This window comes from Oryx dammah, unplaced genomic scaffold (genome assembly GCF_014754425.2).
Source record: "Oryx dammah isolate SB20612 unplaced genomic scaffold, SCBI_Odam_1.1 HiC_scaffold_15, whole genome shotgun sequence".
Classification (NCBI taxonomy): domain Eukaryota; kingdom Metazoa; phylum Chordata; class Mammalia; order Artiodactyla; family Bovidae; genus Oryx; species Oryx dammah.
Window position 1 is genome coordinate 12044809 of NW_024070199.1, and position 21069 is coordinate 12065877.

The 21069-nt window shown below is 40.4% G+C and overlaps 2 protein-coding genes across 3 annotated transcripts in view; one reads left to right on the top strand and one right to left on the bottom strand.

The window, feature by feature from the left end:
- Window positions 1-1543: 1543 nt before the first annotated feature.
- Window positions 1544-19611, bottom strand: DDIAS (DNA damage induced apoptosis suppressor). Its single transcript, XM_040255604.1, has 6 exons — window positions 19001-19611; window positions 14524-14623; window positions 14125-14253; window positions 6772-6933; window positions 5837-5954; window positions 1544-4738 (listed from the first exon to the last, which is right to left on the bottom strand). Exons 3-6 carry the CDS (start codon window positions 14235-14237, stop codon window positions 2132-2134), a joined length of 3000 nt encoding a protein of 999 aa, XP_040111538.1. The 5' UTR covers window positions 14238-14253; window positions 14524-14623; window positions 19001-19611; the 3' UTR covers window positions 1544-2131.
- Window positions 19611-21069, top strand: part of LOC120874263 (prolylcarboxypeptidase) — an 89915-nt gene continuing 88456 nt past the window's right edge. The window contains exons 1-2 of one of the 2 annotated variants that reach the window (XM_040255606.1): window positions 19611-19867; window positions 20806-20988. In XM_040255606.1, coding sequence (XP_040111540.1) covers window positions 20821-20988 — 168 coding nt within the window. In that variant the 5' untranslated portion in view covers window positions 19611-19867; window positions 20806-20820. Of the gene's footprint in view, window positions 19868-20749; window positions 20989-21069 lie in introns of those variants that run through there. The other variant, XM_040255605.1, reaches the window with a different exon arrangement.

Genomic DNA, 21069 nt, shown 5'->3' on the forward strand with positions numbered 1-21069 from the left:
ACATCAAAAAGAATGAGTGAAACTGACTGCATATCATTGAGAAAATAAAAATTCTTCAGTAAATACTGATGGAGAGTGGGAAAAACAGATTCATTTAACACCACTGGCAGACAACTTTTTTTTTGGCCATGCTGCCTGACTTGTGGGCTCTTAGCTCCCCAACCAGGGGCTGAACCTCAGGTCCTCAGAGTGAAAGTGCAGAATCCTAACCACTGGACTTCCAGGGAATTCTCTAATACTGACTCTACTCTTTTTCTTTTGGCTGTGCTGAGTCTTCACAGCGTGCCTGGGCTTAGTTGCCCCATGGCATGTGGGAGTTTAGTTCCCTGACCAGGGATCAAACTTGCATTCCCTCCACCGGAAGGCAGATTCTTAACCACTGGACCACCAGGGAAGTCCCCTGACTCTTTACTCTTAAAAAAAAGTACCCGAACAAGAGAGATCTGGTGGGCAACATAGTAAGCAAGCCATCTTATTATCTGACATCACTAATAGTGGGACCACTTGACATTGTGTCTCCTAATGTAATACAATATGAAAGGTACAACATAAACCTATGAAATATCTCCGTCAAAATCCTAAATCTGACTGTTCTAGAAAATGAGATGAGACATAACTGAAAACCATGGAGTCACTTTAATGAAATCCTGGTTAAACATCAATTACAAGACGATGTAGGGACAAGTAAAAAAACTTAAATATGGGCTAAACATTAGATAATATTGAAGATGGGTATAATGGCAACAGCCCAAACAGAAAGACAGGAGGCGGTGTTCATTATTTTTGGAGATTACAGGATAAAAGTTGTGGGTGAGGAGATACAGACAAGTCGCACAGCATGGGTGTGAGAAGGCAAGGGAATACCGGGTGATCTCCATGAAATACGAGGCAAGGAGAGTAGGTTGGTCGGTGGCATGAAGAGCGAAGATTTGGAGTAGCTGCTGTGGGGAATGGCAAAAGTAGCCGACTGGAGACACATAAAAATTTTTTTACGGGGTGCATGGACTTCCCTGGTGGTACAGGGGATGAGAATTTGCCTGCCAGTGCAGAGGATGAGGTTTTGATCCCTGGTCTGGGAAGATTTCAAATACCACGGAGCAACTAAGCTCATGTGCCACAACTACTGAACTTGAGTGCTGCCTGCGCATCTAGAGCCTGTGCTCTGCAACGAGAAGCCACTGCAGTGAGAGGCCTATGCACCACAATGAAGAGCAGCCCCTGCTCAGCTGCTAGAGAAAACTTGCGCACAGCAAGAGATCTTTACAGGGCACAGGTGATGTGACGCTAAGGACTTGAATGTCTGGAAACTATTCCTCATTTTTGCTCATTTTAGCCCTTTGAGATTATCTTCCTATCATTGAACTCACTGATACTAATTGCTTGTTTATTCTTCTAGATCAAGAAGAAGGGCATTGACTTGAGTTCCCAGCACCTAGCATGTAGTAAAGTGAAGTTGTTCAGTTGTGTGTGACTTTGTAATCCCATGCACAGTATAGCCTAGCAGGCTCCTCTGAAGGATTAAAAAAATACAGACTAAATAAAATAGTGACAGTTTCACATTTAATTCAGTCTTTATTGACCCTTCTTCTGAGTCAAAGCCCACAGATGCTGGTGGGTTAACTGATTATTTACCATGCTCCCAGAGCAACGTAAATGTAATATCCATTACAAAGTTCCATCACTGTTTATTGTACTGTATTAAAATTGTCTATTATATTTCTGTCTTACCTAGTAGACTAAAATATTTTGAGATCAGTGATCTTATAGCTTTGTATCATAAACCCAACAGAGTTGGCAGGCATTTTCTGATCTACATTGAACAACTAAGAAAAACTAAGTTTTGGTCTGTAAAAGCTTTATTTCTGCATATATGTGTGATTTAACAAATACTTTTAACAAGCAAAATTAACAATATTACTTAAGTACAATCAATACAAGATAAAGTGCCAAATTATCTGAAATCAGATCATTCTGGATAAAACGCTGGGAAAAACAATGGCTTCCCCGTTTATAGGCATAATAGCACCTCTTTTCTATTTGCGCCAAGTCTTCAAAATGGTAAGTCTGCCTTCCATGACATTGGAGTCAGAGTTTCCAAAGAGACGTATCTTTAAAAGCTCCGAAATTGGGTTTAGGTGACATTTTGTGAGAACAATTCAGGAGACCAAGCACTCTGAGTTTCAGGTGCTGAAGGTGACCAATTTCCTGAAAATGGAAGGCAACATTTGACTTCCGCACAAGAACCACGTCCCAAAACTGACTCTTTAGAAATCCAGCCTGACCTTATATTGTTACAGTCAGGAGTTTTCTGTTTTATAACTGTTGCTGTAAGCATATTCTTTAAATTTAACTCCTTCTTAATTAAGCATTTACCAGTTCTTTGCTTGACATATTTCAGTTTTTTTCTTGGTAACTTATTTTGATCAGGAGAATTATCAGCAGCATGGCATTTCTTTAGACCCATGGCCCGGAATCCAAGCATTTCTGAAGGAAACACTTTTTGTGTGGTAGGAGGGACCCATTCATCGGTGTCAGTTTCAAGGCACTCAGTGACAGGATAGTTGTTGGAGACCTCTGGTGGTGTAATACCAGATACAGTGGGGCTTCTGGATTTCTGGCCAGGTGTCTTTATATTTTTTTGACAGATAGGGGTGGCTTGCTGTGCGTCATTTGCAGAGGAAATCCTTGTTTTCTTATAGTTGGCATCAAGGTCCAAATAAAAGGCAGGTAATTTTTGGAAAGCTCCTCTCATCCCATGAATCCTACTTTGGTGGAATCCAGTAACTGGAGTTGACTGTGAACATGGAACAAAGTCCTGGCTATAGTCAAAATCATATTCTGAATCTGACTGAAAATGAGGTGTGGAGGGACAGGTTCTTGGATAGAGAGAGGCAGATGTGTTTTGCAAGGATAATTTTTGTGATGACTGGTTGGAGTTTTCAGAAAGTGATCTCAGTGAAAAATCAGATTCTATATGATGACTTTCTGCCAAAGACTTTCCCCACTGTAATAAAATATCCTGTGACCTTTTGGTCATTTCTGTTACAATGTCCATCTCTTTAGGACTATCATCAAAGAGATCCACAGAAGCATTGTAACTGCCTTCATGACCAGTAGAACAGTTCTGTGTTAGGTTATTACCAGTGTGTTCATAAAGCATTTCTCTCAATGTATTCATACTTCTATTTGGAGTACTGTGAAGAGCTTCTAAAGGATATGTGAGTTTCCTGCAAATTGTCAAACTGTTGCCCTGATTCTTTGGCCACCTACAGTATTGTTTATTTTCTAAGCTGGGAAAGTTGGAAACAACATTATACCTCCTAGAATGCAAAGCTGTCAACTTTTCACTCATTTCTGAAAGTGATTTTTCTTCACATCCATTATTATATTTGCTGCTGAGGCAAGAATGGTCAGCCTCTAAAGTACTGTGCTTACATGAAATTTCAGTCTCACGTGGTAGAATTCTCGTAGACTTAAGAGCAACTGTTGTGCCTGAGCCCTTTGAAGATGGAAACAGAACTGACAGATGAACATTTGGTAGAGAATGTTCAGAAATATCTCTTTTATTACCACTAAACGAGAGAGCCTCTGCTCTGTTCTCTGGCTGTGATTCCTTATGAATGCTAGGACTTGGATTTGCTTCATGGTTGGAAAGGAAGTTATCTCTGCTGGAGTTTGCTTTGACTGTTGCTGGTGGTGACCTTAAGGCTATACGTGGTATATGCAAGGCTCCAGGGGTTCTTTGTGGAGTCAAGGATAACCTGCTGTGGTCCACATGTAGTTTACTGATGTCATTATCTAGACAACATTTCCTGCTACTGGCATCTGTCTGGTTTATAGCGATTTCACTCTCGATAGCTGCCAGAAATTTGTTTAGGCTTTCAGAGAGTGGCAGGTCATCCCAGATTTCGAGGTCACAGTCTTGGGAACCACTGGCTATTTCCTCAAGTCTGAGTGATGAAGATGGATAACACATACATCTCTGCTGAAAGGTGGTGGGGGTATCTATCTCCTGATTCTGGTGACATGTTATCTCATGCTGAGAATATGTAACTTCCACTGCACTGTGGAAGGATTTTATATTCCTTGGTTCAAACCCCTCCTGTACTTTCATAGGGAATAAATTAGAGTCAGGAACTCCAATTTCATGATGATTGCTATGAACTGCACTTGGCTGATTAACCTGTAGGCCAGGTTCTTCATCTAACTTTTGTGCTGAACTCTTTTTGTCCATATGTGAAACAAGGCTCCATGAACACTGAATGGTATCAAGGCAGCTATTGGAACCAGTGGCCTCTGCAGAGGAGATGCACTTTCTGTTCTGGTGAAAAGTACCAATGGCCTTGCTTTGTTCTGAAGCTGAAAAACCATCATCTGTTAGTTGTGAAACAACAGAAGTGAGTTCTAGTGATAGCTGCCAGAATCCTGGAAAATAATCTTTGTCATGGGGCTCAAAACAAGAACTGCTGTCAGGGCCACATAAGTTGCTGAGATCGCTATTTGAACTTTCTAAAGCAAGTAAGTGGCTATTAGGTGTCTGGGAGCCACAGTGAAGTTTCCTGACAGCAGAAAGCTGCAAAAGCCGACGGAAATAATCAATGACAGTGAAGCCTATAACACTTGGGTCTGGTGGAATGATCTGGCAAGCTACGAGTGCTTTAACTACTCTCTTGTGGTCTGAGCACTGCTCTGAGAAGTTACTGGAACCTGAACCTTTTCCATGCTGGTTTTCAAAATTCTGTGAAAGAAGGAAATGAATTTAAATGAGAATAAATTTTTTTCCCTTTGACCCAAACATGAAACAGGGATTTAAAAGGCTAAAACAGATGTAGCTATAACTCTCACCCCCATAATTCAATTCTTCTAGCATGAAAGGGTTATATAGGGAATTGTAATTATGGGGAAATAAACCTTGGAGTAGAGACTTGTCTTCAAATTCTTTTCCAAACATTTCCTAATGTGGGGACTTTAGATAAATTAGGAGCCTCAGTTTTTTCATTCATAAAATAAGGATAAAAAGGCAGGATTATTGTATTAGCAATAACACACAAAGAATTGTGGTGCTTAGCAAATAGTAGTTGTTCAATAAACGGTAGTTACTATTACATTTCTCACTAGCTTCCATAAACTTTGAATGTTTAAAGGAATGTTCTTATATTGTTAAAAACAAAAAAGGAGAAAAAGAGGCATCTAAGATTTTAACACAGAAAACCTCTGTAGCTCCTAGTTTCAACTTCCCTTTGGGTTTTCTCACTGTTCAGTTGTGAAGTGCTGTGTTCCCTTTTTTAAAGCCCTGATTGCAATATAGGCAAAATATTCATTTGCTTCCGTTAGCATACAAGAGACAGAAAAGGATTATTCCTTGAGTCGGCACGTTCTTTAGACTTTTTCTACAGTCACTTTTATATTTAAGACCATCCTTCCTAACCTATTCTGAGAGTTATCAGTACTCAGTTACTTTGCTTTCAATGTTACTTCCCTCCTCCTTTTTGTAGATAAGAGTTGATGAAAGTTTTCCTATAGAATCTAAACAATTTAGAGAGCACAGTAAATACCAAATATCACAACAAAATACCTAACACTTGTAAATTTATAATAAACCTAGATTTCTAAAGCTCTGAAAGCCTTTCAACAGTGTTCTTCTAGCTTTTGAAAGAGAAACTTGTCATATACATGATATTTTAAAGAATCACCTATAGCCTATTTTTATGTAGTTTAAAGGGTTTCTACAGGCCCTCACATTTATGACTCCTAAAAACTACTTAGAAAATTAAAATAGTTTCATTACAATGGAAATATTAGCATAATACTAAGAACAAAAAACGGTCTCAATTACCGTAACTCCAAAAACAAAGTTTTGTCCAACAAAGCAAGTTTCCACTGCTTTAGTTAATAGGTTTTGAGTTGTATCACTGCTCAGAGTTTCTGGAATTTCACTGGGATCCTGAATGTACCTTAATTGAAAAGAAAATAAAAAATGGGAAACCATGAAACTTTTGAGTTACGTATAGAAAAAAGAAATGTGACTTTAACAGCTAGGTGTTTTGTTCCCTCTAGATTCCTATAGTCTAGAAAGACAAAAGCAGTTGATCAAGTGTGAATAAAGTAGATGCCTGTCTAGTAACCAGGCCTAGCAATTATTCTAAAAGTGGCAGTGGGAGAAGTGGTGGGATCTTTAGCCTTTCTCCTCAATGCAGAGGGAAGTCTTTCCTCATTGCTGGCAATCCTGGCTGTGGTCCTTGGCTTTTCCTTTCTTCAAATCAGTTTGCTCACAGCTACAAGGAGATGGACAGAGATTTTCTCTCTCTCTCTCTATACACTTACACTGTCAGGACACCATCTTAATAGGTCCAATTATGCAGATGAAGTTGCAATGCAAATGAAATAAATGACAAAATTTCAACTTCTGATATGTAAATGTTCCTTCAAATAGCTTCTTCTTCCTCAAGAGACCTTAGCCACTTGATTTGAATAATCCTTCAGTTTGAAATGATTTTACTTTCTTCATCTATATTTCTCTAACTTGGATTAAAGTTCTGTAATTTAATACTCTAATTACAGTTTAGTTGGTCTGAATAAAAGGAGCATGGTTTAACATCATCACAATACGTATTCAGAAAATAAACATCTTTCTCTTTCTTTCTTTTTAAACGAACTGATGATTTGAGGTTGAGTGATCATCTTTTTACTAAATGCATATTATTTTAAAAACACATATCTTCAAACTTGATGTACGGCAGCTAGGAAAAAGAATGCTTTAAATATTCTTACCTGTGCAAACCAGTGGCTGTGAGACCAAAAAATGCATCTAAGCAGCTTCCAAATACAGTAATGCCAAATAATTTGTTTGATTCTGCAACTTTTAAGGAAAGCTTGTATCTGTAAATGGCATTTTCAGCTTCACCAGTAGAGCCACATTTTGGACAATTAGACCTGGAAAAGTGCAGGGAAAAAATAGATGTTCACTAACTTTTTTTGTGATGTAAAATAAATCTGGCAAAGATTAAAAATATTTTCTGTACAAAATGTACAACTTACATTGTAAAATGATTTCAGATCAACCTCTTTTAAATTTTCTCTATTTATAAGTTACTTTTACTGGTGGGGGCAAACTAAATATAGTGAAGTAAATGCCACACCAAGAGAAGACCTAAAATTTAATGTCTATCTTCTGTTCAAAGAACAATGAGTAATCTTTAAATATCTATAAAGTTCCTAGTCATATTTTTCTCACTATGATAAGGATAACTTAACTTTTTAAAAATACATTGAAATATGTTGAGAATTTATTAGATTACAGAAACCCGGTACAAAACATCTTGTTTAACTTGTGTTGCAATTATGGTCAAAGTCTTTCTTATAAAAAAAATACTGTGTGTTAAGTATAACACTACTGTAATGTGCTAGCTCTCTGGTCTCGGGATACATATTAAGATCTTTAAACTAAACTTAATCATCTGTGAAATCCAGGATTGAAGAAGGATAAAATGAGGCAAAGTATAAGAAAAGAAAGTTAAAGAGTCTAGTACAGATCTTGTCAAATTACCGTGTTTAGTCTGCTGCTCTCTTATAATTAAACATTGCTTTCCTGCCACTTCTGCTTCTGTTTCCCTCTTTTCTAGTTGTTTGTACTGCTATCCATCTTTAACATTCTTAGTTTAGCAAAAACTAAAACATCTATGGTAATGGTTAATCCTAGAATGTTTTTTCTTCATGTCACTAATGATTTGTCTTAAAAAAAGTGGAAAAGTGCAAACAGAAAATAATGTTAAAAGATAGCTGTATAAATTTGATTGCTTCCAGATAGCCACTAGGGGGAGCCTAAATTCCATGACTCACAAGGTGACTAGTTTGAACAAACGTTAATCCTTCATATAAGTTACTGATTCACCATCATTATATCTGTGCTAATTGTTTTTTTATCCACAATGATAATGGATCCTTGACATCCATTCATATAATCTTAACCAAATTAGCTGGAGTTTGTGTTGTATTCTGGTCATAGAATAAGTGAACGTAATCTACTTACTAGGGTGATAAAACCTCACTAGTACCAAGCTCTAGTGAAATGAATTAGTGTTTTAAATGTTTTAAACATATATTAGAACTTGTTCAAAAATTATGTATTAATAATGCATTAGAGTCTAATGCAAAATTCTTAGCAAATCTTAGAATTAATATGCATCAGTGTTTTACAATTTACAAACGTTTTCACGTCCAAGGTAAGAGAAACCCAAGTAAGACGGTAGGCGCTGAAAGAGGGCATCAGAGGGCAGATAGACTGAAAACCCACAATCACAGACAACTAGCCAGTCTGATCACACGGACCACAGCCTTGTCTAACTCAATGAAACTAAGCCATGCCGTGTGGGGCCACCCAAGACGGTAGGGTCATGGTGGAAAGGTCTGACAGAATGTGGTCCACTGGAGAAGGGAATGGCAAACCACTTCAGTATTCTTGCCTTGAGAACCCCATGAAGAGTATGAAAAGGCAAAATGATAGGACAATGAAAGATGAACTTCCCAGATGGTATGTGCCCAATATGCTACTGGAGATCAGTGGAGAAATAACTCCAGAAAGAATGAAAGGGTGGAGCCAAAGCAAAAACACCACCCAGTTGTGGATGTGACCAGTGATGGAAGCAAGGTCCGATGCTGTAAAGAGCAATAGTGCATAGGAACCTGGAATGTCAGGTCCATGAATCAAAGCAAATTGGAAGTGGTCAAACAGGAGATGGCAAGAGTGAATGTCGACATTCTAGGAATCAGCGAACTAAAATGGACTGGAATGGGTGAATTTAACTCAAATGACCATTATATCTACTACTGTGGGCAGGAATCCCTTAGAAGAAATGGAGTAGCCATTATAGTTAACAAAACAGTCCAAAATACAGTACTTGGATGCAATCTCAAAAATGACAGAATGATCTCTGTTTGTTTCCAAGGCAAACCATTCAACATCACAGTAATTCAAGTCTATGTCCTGACCAGTAATGCTGAAGAAGCTGAAGTTGAACAGTCCTATGAAGACCTACAAGACCTTTTAGAACTAACACCCAAAAAAGACCTTTTCATTATAGGGAAATGGAATGCAAAAGTAGAAAGTCAAGAAACACCTGGAGTAACAGACAAATTTGGCCTTGGAGTACAGAATAAGGCATGTTGCAAAGGCTAATAGAGTTTTGCCAAGAGAAGGCACTGGTCATAGGAAAAACCCTTCTCAGACAACACAAGAGAAGACCCTACACATGGACATCACCAGATGGCCAACACCAAAATCAGACTGATTATATTCTTTGCAGCCAAAGATGGAGAAGCTCTATACAGTCAGCAAAAACAAGACTGGAAGCTGACTGTGGCTCAGATCATGAACTCCTTATTGCCAAATTCAGACTTAAATTGAAGAAAGTGGGGAAAACCACTAGACCATTCAGGTATCACCTAAATCAAATCCCTTATGACTATACAGGTGAGAAATAGATTTAAGGGACTAAATAGATTTAGATTTAGATTTAAATAGATTTAAGGTTTAATAGATCTGATAGAGTGCCTGATGAACTATGGACAGAGGTTGGTGAAATTGTACAGGAGACAGGAATCAAGACCATCCCTAAGAAAAAGAAGTGTAAAAAAGCAAAATGGCTGTCTGAGGAGGCCTTACAAATAACTGTGAAAAGAAGAGAAGCGAAAAGCAAAGGAGAAAAGGAAAGATATACCCATTTGAATAGTGAGTTCCAAAGAATAGCAAGGAGAGATAAGAAAGCTTTAGTCAGTGATCAATGCAAAGAAATAGAGGAAAACAATAGAATGAGAAAGACTAGAGATCTCTTCAAGAAAATCAGAGATATCAAGGGAACATTTCATGCAAAGATGGGCTTGATAAAGGACAGAAATGGTATAGACCTAACAAAAGCAGAAGATATTAAGAAGAGGTAGCAAGAATACACAGAAGAACTGTACAAAAAAGATCTTCACGACCCAGATAATCACAATGGTGTGATCACTCATCTAGAGCCAGACATCCTGGAATGTGAAGTCAAGTGGGCCTTAGGAAGCATCACTATGAACAAAACTAGTGGAGGTGATGGAATTCCAGTTGAGCTATTTCAAATCCTGAAAGATGATGCTGTGAAAGTGCTGTACTCAATATGGCAGCAAATTTGGAAAGCTCAGCAGTGGCCACAGGACTGGAAAAGGTCAGTTTTCACTCCAACCCCAAAGAAAGACAATGCCAAAGAATGCTCTAACTACCACACAATTGCACTCATCTCACACACTAGTAAAGTAATGCTCAAAATTCTCCAAGCCAGGCTTCAATACGTGAACCGTGAACTTCCAGATATTCAAGCTGGTTTTAGAAAAGGCAGAGGAACCAGAGATCAAATTGCCAACATCCACTGGATCATCAAAAAAGCAAGAGAGTTTCAGAAAAACATCTATTTCTGCTTTATTGACTATGCCAAAGCCTTTGGCTGTGTGAATCACAATAAACTGTGGAAAATTCTGAAAGAGATGGGCATATCAGACCACCTGACTTGCCTCTTGAGAAACCTATATGTAGGTCAGGAAGCAACAGTTAGAACTGGACATGGAAGAACAGACTGGTTCCAAATAGGAAAAGGAGTACATGAAGGTTGTATATTGTCACCCTGCTTATTTAACTTACATGCAGAATACATCGTGAGAAACGCTGGGCTAGAGGAAGCACAAGCTGGAATCAAGATTGCTGGAAGAAGTATCAATAACCTCAGATACGCAGATGACACCACCCTTATGGCAGAAAGAGAAGAACTAAAGAGCCTTTGATGAAAGTTAAAGAGGAGAGTGAAAAAGCTGACTTAAAGCTCAACATTTAGAAAACTAAGATCATGGCACCTGGTCCCATCACTTTATGGGAAATAGATGGGGAAACAGTGGCTGATTTTTTTGGGCTCCAAAATCACTGCAGATGGTGATTGCAGCCATGAAATTAAAAGATGCTTACTCCTTGGAAGGAAAGTTATGACCAACCTAGACAGCATATTAAAAAGCAGAGACATTACTTTGTCAAAAAAGATCCTTCTAGTCAAGGCTATGGTTTCTCCAGTGGTCATGTATGGATGTGAGAGTTGGACTATAAAGAAAGCTGAGTGCCAAAGAATTGATGTTTTTGAACTGTGGTGTTGGAGAAGACTCTTGAGAGTCCCTTGGACTGCAAGGAGATCCAACCAGTCCATCCTAAAGGAGGTCAGTCCTGGGTGTTCATTGGAAGGACTGATGTTGAAGCTGAAACTCCGAAACTTTGGCCACCTGATGCAAAGAGTTGACTCATTTCAAAAGACCTTGATGCTGGGAAAGATTGAGGACAGGAGAAGCAGACGACAGAGGATGAGATGGTTGGATGGCCTCACCGACTTGATGGACATGGGTTTGGGTAAACTCCGGGAGTTGGTGATGGACAGGGAGGCCTGGCGTGCTGCGGTTCATGGGGTCGCAAAGAGTCGGACACGACTGAGCGACTGAACTGAACTCACGTATTTTATTTGTTTTTGATAGGTAAACAAGGCATTTAGCCCCATTCACATAACTGGGAAACTGGGGTGAATTGTCACCCAAGGTGACAAAGTTAGTGATTTTTATGACCAAATCCAAGGCTCTGGATTCTTTGCCGGGAGTTCTTTCTTGGATGATAACTATAAGAATGGTATGGTTAAGAATGAACTATCTGGAAAAAAAAAAAAAAAGAATGAACTATCTTATAAATAGAGAATATCAATGCTAGCCTAAGAAAGACTAGGATTAGCACATTACTAGCGTTAATGCATTATTAGCAATTATGAATATATTAATCCTTTTGGGAATAAGCTAAGACTTAACTGAAATAAATGTTAGTGTGGAGCAGATCAGAGCTTTACAAACTTTAATATGCAAACCAATCACCTAGGGATCTTGTTAAAAACAAAGGTCCTGATTCACTGTGTCTGGGACAAGGCCCCAGTTTCTGCATTTCTAACAAGCTCCCAGGTGATGCCAATGCAGCTGTTCCTCAGACCACATTTTGAGAATCAAGGGAAGAGACAACACATTCAAGTCACAGTCCCTGATTTAATTTCTAGAGGCACTCCTATACCCAAAATGTCACTTGTTATGGAATAGTAGTGCACTGAATATGCCAGTAAATTTGGAAAACTCAGCAAAGGCCACAGGACTGGAAAAGGTCAGTTTTCATTCCAATCCCAAAGAAAGGCAATGCCAAGAATGCCCAAATTACTGTGCAATTACACCTATTTCACATTACCAAGATTATGCTCAAAAGCCTTCAAATTAGGCTTCACTGGTACATGAACTGAGAACTTCCAGATGTGCAAGCTGGATTTAGAAAAGCCAGAGAAACCAGAGATCAAATTGCCTACATCTGTTGGATCACAGAAAAAGCAAGGCAATTCCAAAAACACATCTACTTTAGTTTCAATGATTATGCTAAAGCCTTTGACTATGTGGATCACGACAAACTAGAAAATTCTCAAAGAGATGGGAATACCAGATCACCTTACCCGTCTCCTGAGAAACCTGTATGCAGGTCAAGCAGCAACAGTTAGAACTGGACTTGGAACAACTGACTGGTTCAAAGTTGGGAAAGGGGTACATCAATGCTGTATATTGTCACCTGCTTATTTAACTTATATGCAGAGTATATCATGCAAAATGCCAGGCTGGATGACTCACAAGCTGGAATCAAGACTGCCAGGAAAAACATCAATCTCAGATATGCAGATGATGGCACTTTAATGACAGAAACTGAAGAGGAACTAAAGGGTTCTTGATGAGGGTGAGAGTGAAAAAGCTGGTTTAAAACTCAACATTCAAAAAACTAAGATCATGGCATCCAGTCCCATCACTTCATGGCAAACAGATGGGGAAATAATGGAAACAGTTGCAGATTTTATTTTCTTGGGCTCCAAAATCATTGTGGACGGTGACTGCAGCCATCAAATTAAAAGACACTTGCTCCTTGGAAGGAAAGCTATGATAAATCTAGACAGCATATTAAAAAGCAAAGACATCACCTTGTGCCAAAGGTCTATATAGTCAAAGCTATGATCTTTACAGCAGTCATGTAGAGATGTTGAGAGTTGGACCATAATGAAGGCTGAGAGCTGAAGAATTGATGCTTTCAAACTGTGGTACTGGAGAAGATTCTTTAGAGTCCCTTGGACGGCAAGAAGATCAAACCAGTCAATCCTAAGGGAAATCAATCCTGAATATTCATCGGAAGGACTGATGCTGAAGCTGAAGCTGAAGCTCCAATACTTTGGCTCCCTAATGCAAAGAGATGACTTGTTGGAAAAGATTTTGATGATGAGAAAGACTGAAGGCAAAAGGAGAAAAAAGTGGCAGAGGGTGAGGTAATTAGATAGAGTATCACCAACTCAGTGGACATGAATTTGAGTAAACTTCAGGAGATAGTGAAGGACAGGGAAGCCTGGCGTGATGTAATCCAGGGTTGCAAAGAATCAGACACGTCTTCTTGGCAACTAAATAACAATTACTAGTTTGAGCTGGGTGGATGGCTTATATGGACAAATAAGTTGCCTTCTTTGCTAGTAATTTATGTATATGTTAAGTTTGTTCCTTCATATGAAATGATCATATTCACATACACACATACATGTAGGAATATGATAATCTTCTCAAATGAAGGACAAAACTTAAAAAAAATTGTGAGGGTTTGTTTAAGTTTTGATTTATTTGGCTGTGTTAGTTCTTAGCTGCAGCAAGCAGGCTTCTTTGTAGTAGTGGTGTGCGGCTTCTAGGGCACCCAGGCTCAGTAGTTGTAGTGTACAGGCTTAGTTGCCCCACTGCATGTGGGATCTTACTTCCCTGACCAGGGATCAAACCTGCATCCCCTGCATTGGAAGGCAGATTCTTAACCAGTGGACCATCAGGGAAGTTCCCCCCAAACTAACTTGAACAACTAACTTGAACAGCTAACCCTTGAACAACACAGGTTTCAACTGCAGAGGTATACTTATCCATGGATTTCCCACCCCCCACCCCCCAACAGTGAATACTATGGTACTGTATATTCTGTGGTTGGTTGAATTCTCATATTTTCCTTCTCACACTTTCAGGCTTTATTTTTACCTTTTGGAGACCAGGATTATCCGAGAAAAGCATTTTTGACATGAAGGATATATAAAACTAGAATTCTGGAGAGCAAGAACTGAGGCAAGAAGAAATTTTCTTCTTCTATTCATGTGTTCCCACTGTGGTCTGCAAAACAAAGTAGCCGTGGGATGAATGGCAAATCTTTAATTGCATGTGAATAACTCATTTCTTAGGAAAATCACCTAACCTTCACTACAAAGTCAATAGATGTTTTTTGTAGTGTCAGTATATTGGAAAACTAATTTTCTTTTTCTACATAGTTAAGAAAGGAAGACTTAAAACAGAGTAGCTCAAGCAAATATTGGTAATTCAAGAAAGAAGAGCTATACAGAACTTGTTCCTACCATTAACAGGAAAGAACGTAAATGAACTTACATGAATGTTTAAACCTGAACTGGTGGGAAACAGTTCTTTTTAGCGGGAAAATATCACTTCATTAGATTTCATATTTGGGCTTGGTACATTTTTATACAACCTGAAGAGGGAAAAAAAGACATTTTAGAGTGTACAAAGAGAAAAATAAAAATCAAAGGAGAGTTCAAAGTGCTTTATGAGCCTTGTATAAAACACATCAGAGAAGTAAAACAATAAAATAGCAATTCACCTCTTTCATATTTTTTAAAAATTCTAATGTTAGTTTATCAAAATTTTAAAACTGATTAGTTTATATATAGCATAATGTAAATGCTCTGAAATAAATGTCTCTGTAGATGTTCAAGATAAAGCTATATCAATAAATTTTCATTTGTAAACACATGGCAAAAGCTTTCAATTTCTGAAAATGGGTGAAATGTTCTGAGACTGGCATCAGTAAATTTTGATAAAGTGGAAGTCATTAGTTTAAAATCATAAAAAAATCTTTTACATATAGCTCATCCTGAGGATGATCACAAATTTATAAGTGTGATTTTGGAATGGATATCTTAAAGTGACATTAATCCTGTCTATCCATCAGAATATTTCTGTGAAAATAAAATCTTGCCACTGAAGGCAGTAAGATGGAAACTTACAAAGATTATAGATAAATGGATTTACATAAATCACTGGTTTATGTTATTAAAGGGGGCATAGGAAACAAAAAAAAAGAAAAAACAAAGACATTTCACCCTGCTTAATTCTTGTTGAAGTCCTTGCTTTTGTACCCTTAGGTATACATGACTAATAACGTTTTACCAAAAGCAGATATGTATTCCTAGATTTGGCTGTCACCTTAGGCCACGTGGCAATCTCTAAGGATAAGGTAGAAGAGGTGACACAGTATAAAGGCAGGCCAGAGAACACTGCTATTATTAGTGCTACTGACTTCAAGTTCCTTCTTGCCAAGTGGCAAATGATGGAATGTACGTCAGTAAAGGCATCTTCTCTGAACATCTCTAATATCCAGTTTGGGTACAGTGTTAATATGATGGTACAGCTACCTATGTGCTGAAAAGTGAAGTATTAATTGTTCAGTCATATCTGACTCTTTGCAACCCCATGGACTGTAGACCACCCGGCTCCTCTCATGGGATTCTTCAGGCAAGAATACTGGAGTGGGTTGCCATTTCCTCCTCCAGGGATTCCTGACCCAGGAACTGAACCTGTGTCTCCTGCACTGCAGGCAGATTCTTTACCATGAGCCACAACATAAGCCCATATATGAGCTAGGGGAGATAGAACAGGGCAAAACTCCCTCCTGAAAATGTGGTCTTTTATCTGCTTAAAATCTTATAGTTTGAAATGAAGTCTCAATTCCCCACAATGCCTGTAAGGCCTTAGCTCATCTAGCACCACCTCTTTGACCTCACCTTGTCCCACTTGCCCTCTTTAATCACTACACTTCAAGCCATGCCAGCCTTCTTTCTGCTCCTTAAATGCACAAAATAACTTCTCTTTTCAGGCTTCTGTTCTTACTTTTCTCTTTGTATATAAAACTTTTCCTTTAGTTCTTCAAATAGTTGGCTCTCATTCTCATCATTAAATCTTTAATGTTACCCTGTAGAGAGCCCCTTTTCATTTCAATAAATACTCTCTTCTGCTTGGTTTCCATGATATCATTCATTTTATTCCTTTATGGTACTACCACACTTGTGATATATGCCATCATGAAAATGTATATATCAGATGATACATGCTCCCTTGTTTCTGTTAGTTCTACTCTCATTAGTCTGAAAGTTTCATGAAGATTGGAGCCTGGTCTATCAAGTCACCAGTAAATGAAAAACATATATAAGCAGAAATACTTGGGAATTAACTTTTAAATTAATTGTGCAAGCATTAACTGCTATATTTTTAAGGCAAGAAATTGGTTAAATTGTTATTATTCAAGGGTTTATTGCCCTCTAGTGGAGAAATATGTTCAGAAAACTATAACAATGGTAAATTTGAGAACTGAAATGTAAAAGGTCATTAAGGTATTTTTATTATTTGCGTTTCACTTGGTAAACTCAGCAAACGGCAAAAAGACTTTCCATCCATTGGCAGTGCACAAATATGAAATCAGATCCTTTTAAGCAGTCACTATTAGTCATTCCCTTTGCTGTTTTCATAGTATTTCCTTATGATTCTGGTCATCTAGTTTGTTTTGTCTCTCTCTCTCTCTAGTGCCTGACTTTAAGTATTGAATTCATGTTTGATGGACAACTGAATGAAGCATGAGGAATGAGTAAACACTAAAGTTAGGAAAACATGATCACAGACTTGGGAACAATTCCATATGTGGTATCTACCTGCAGTTTATCTTTCTTCTTGATTTTATTGGGGAGGATGGTGATACAGCATTACATTGGTTTCAGTTCCGCCACAGTCAACAAACCATATTCCAATTTAATGAGTTCAATATGTGCTCAGTCACATCTGACTCGTTGTGGTCCCATGGACGTAGCCCACCAGGCTCTTCTGTCCATGGAATTTTCCAGGCAAGAATACCATAGCAGGTTGTCATTTCCTATTCCAACAGATCTTTCAGACCCAGGGATTGAACCCGCGACTCTTGTGTTTCCTGCATTGGCAGGCAGATTCTTTACTACTAGTATCACCTGGGAAGTCCAAGTTCAATATACTTACTTAAATACCAGCTGATGGGAATAATATAAGTGATGAACAAAATAGACAAGGTCTCTACCTGGTCACTAGATCTATAGCCTACTAAGAGATAGGTGGAAAATCTTATACAGGAAAAGTACATTATACCATGAGAAAATATAACAGGGGGACTCATTTAGTCTAAGACTGTGGCCAAAGGATGAAATCACTCCTTTAAAAAATTGGCCCACACTTCTAATGGCATACAGAAAAGGAGACGTGACTAACTCCACTCCTTTTCTTTATTCCTCCTCAAACTGCTCGTGCTTTGCAAGAAAATCTTTGTCATTCTGTTGCTCTCAGATTTCCCATTTCATATATTATAGGACAGACTCCTCAGCTTTGGAAAAGGTAGTTACTTTGAGTTGCTTTATTAAAGCTGTCTAATGGTCTCCCTCCAAGGATGCATACTTTGTCTAATCTTTCTAAAGGCAGTCATAACAAGTCCCTGAGAAATGATCTTCTGACATTAAAATGAAAATTCTGGAAAAGGGAGAGGGAGGTAGGAGATTAAAAAAATCAGATAAGCAAAAAACAGACAAAACCTCTTTTGTTTGGAGAAATACTGATGAAAAATATTTTAAAAACATTACTCAGGAAACTTAGTGAGAATCAAGCACAGTTTGTTCATTGCACTTATAACAGGTAAAGTTCCAGAGATGGGGAAGGGGACAGGGTTACAGACAGAAAAAAATCACCTCATGCAGCTGTCCTTTCTGAACTCATTCCAGCAACACTGGCCTTTTCTTAGTTTCTTGAATATTAAGATGCTAAGTTCTTTCCTGCTTTAAGGCCTTTACATAACCTGTTCACTCTGGAATTTTCTTCCTTTCTTCTATTGCATGGCTAGATCATTCTCATCTTCTAGGCCTCAATTTAAGTGTCAACTCCTCAGAGGCCTTTCCAAATAAACCTAACTCGAATAGATTCCACTTCATTCTTTTTAAGCCCACACACAAAAAGTTTAAGTTCCGAAGGATTCTCACATCTTGTTCACCATTGTGATCCTAGTACTTAGAAGTTCTTGGCACAGAGGGAGACACTTAAAAACTATCTGTAGAATGAGTAAGTAACTACTGGGTGCTTTGTGACACAATTTTGCAGGATGATGAAAGGCCTCCTGATAGAAAGCTTCATAAATTGAGACCTAAAGAATGATTAAGAACTAGGTGGGGTGGGATTCAGACGGGGTCTGAAGGTGAGGGAGAATGGTGCATTTGAGGGACTCAAAAGGACATTCCATTTGGTTGGAGCATAGGGCTGGAGAGGTGAAAAAAAAAGCTGGAGTACTAGGCAAAGGCCAGACAAGAAGGGCCCTGTTAACCACTTTAAGGAGTTAAGACTTAAACCTGAGGGCAAACAGGAGTGACCAAAGGAAAGGTTTTTAATGGGGAGTGCCCTGATCAGATTTGTACTTTATCAGCCTAGCAACGTGGAGACTGGATTGGAACGTAAGGAAATTGAAAGAATCAGCTGGGAGGCTACAGTCATAGTTATGAAGCAGTTGTGCTGAACCAAAGTAAAACTGGCGAGAAGTGTATGGCTTGAGATATTCAAGAGATTGGTATGGCTTGATGTGAGAGACAAGGAAGGTACCTAGAAAACTTGTTTTTGGTTTGAACACTCTGCTCAGTGAGCACTTGTCCCTGAGTCATCAAAGCAGTTTGGAAAAGATCCCTTTTCAGCAGATACTACTGGGTATAGCAGCCCGCTGTGTACGAGCCTCCGAGCACTTAAAAAATTGCAGTAGCACCTTTTCCCCCCTGTATTTCGGGTTCAAGACACTTACTCGTTTCCAGGTCGATGGCACACACAAACGCTCTCTGATTGATTGCAAGAGCACCGTCTAAAATGAAAAGAACTGACCTTCTCACTCTTCTACTCTCATAACCGCCCGTTTATAGAAGAGACCGACTCTTGAAAAAACAACATAGGACGCTCTGAATGCTCACTCAGAACGACGTTCAAGGGTCTCTTAGGAGTCTCCGGCCCTTGCTCCCCGAGAATCTCCTCCCGCACCTCCTCACCTGAGACAGAGGACCAGAAACCTGCCCGGGCGAAGCTCAGTGACGCGGACCCCAAGACTCAAGCGGCAAGAGAGTGTCTTCCAATCGAATCTCCCGCGCCTCCTTCCGCCGGAAGTGACGCCATGACCGTCTGGCCTCAGAGCCAATCAGAAGAAGACGCCGCCGAGGTTGGCGCTGTAGCGCGACAACCTGTGAGGTTTTGGGAACAACCATTTTTGTCCGAGAGGCTTAGGCAAGTGTCCTTTCCCAACTGACTGAGCAGTAGTACAGTCTGTACAGTTGGTTTTGAGGCAGCGTTGAGCCAGCTAGGCGTAGGGACCCCGGGAATGGTGGTAGTGGGTGGGAGCGCCCCTCAGACCGAGGTTCACCTGGCTGACTGGAAGGAGAAGCGGAAGTTGGTGGTGGGAGAGTCGCGAAGACCGAAGGGGACTCCGCCCGCTGGGGCTGGGACTGCCCCCAAGGAGAGGGGAAGGCGGGGTCCGAAGCTGGGCGCCGGGAGACGGAAGGGGGCGTAGCTTGGAAGCAGGGACCGGGACCTGGTGGGATTCCGGGGCGACCTCCGTTGAGAAGTGGACTGTGTGGCTTTCACGCACGTGTAGGGGTGACCAACCGACAGAGTGCCCTAGGAGGTGATTAGGCTCACATGGAGGCGGCGGTGCAAAGGAGCCAGACCTAGTGGGGATAGCTTAGTAGTATACATGATTTTAGTGAAAAGGGCAGGATATGAACACATTAACACGGATTGGCAGATGCCGCTGCCAGTCAGAAGGAGCAGGTCTGTACCCTGAGCTCTTCTTTTCAGGGTGTTTTAACTGTCAGGGCTGAATGACTAGTGAATGATTTAGTCCTTGTAGAGCTGGTGGCGAGTACCAGTTTTAAGTTGGTAGTAGCCCTTCCCGGGGCTTCCCTGGTGGCCCGGTGGCAGACGCTAAAGAATCCGCCTGCAAGGCGGGGGACTTGGGTCAGATCCTTGGGTTGGGAAGATTCCCCTGGAGAAGGGCATGGCAACTCACTCTAGTATTCTTGCCTGGAGAATCCCATGGACAGAGGAGCCTGGCAGGCTACCGTCTATAGGGTCGCAAAGAGTTGGACACGACCCAAGCGGCCTGGCACGTTTGCACGCATGCACACACTATTATGTAGGATTTGTGGAGGACAAGGATGTGGCGATGAAATAGAGGTGGACAGGGCAGGGTTTGGCAGTGACGATAAAGGGGAGGATATAGGGTGGGGAGAAAGTGTTTGTGGGCGGTGATATAGTTAAGAATGGGGTTCAGAGTTCAGATAGGAGGGGCCCTGGGATGATAAAGGTAGGCTTTGAGTCGGAAGGGAATAAAGGTGAACTCTAATAGAGGGGATGGTACAAGAGGGAAATGAAACCGGGCGGCGCCCTGTGGGACTGGGACGGGGGTCGGAATGGCTTGGGCAATTCGAATTTGAGAGGCTTTGCTGAGGGGCGGGGTGGCATTGGGTTTCCCCCGGGAAGGAGGGGCCTGTCTCGGGGCCGGAGCTGCGGGCTGGGCGGCGCTGCGTGCATCTGCCTGTCTCCCTCCTACCCGCTCTGCAGCCACGGTCCTGAGCCATGGGACGCTGCTCCCTCCTGCTCCTGCTCCTAGCTTCCCTGACTCCTGGGGCCGCCAGCCCCGTATCGCCGTCACTGAGGGCCCCTAGCAGCCTACCCTGGTCAACCAGCTTCAGATCTCGCCCTTCTATTACCCCGAAGTATTCGATTCGCTACATCCAACAGAAGGTAAGGCCAAAAGGGTTGGGGTGTCCGAGTGGGTGGCGAGGACTGGGGTTTTGTGGTTTTCAGGCACCGAAGCTCATCGAA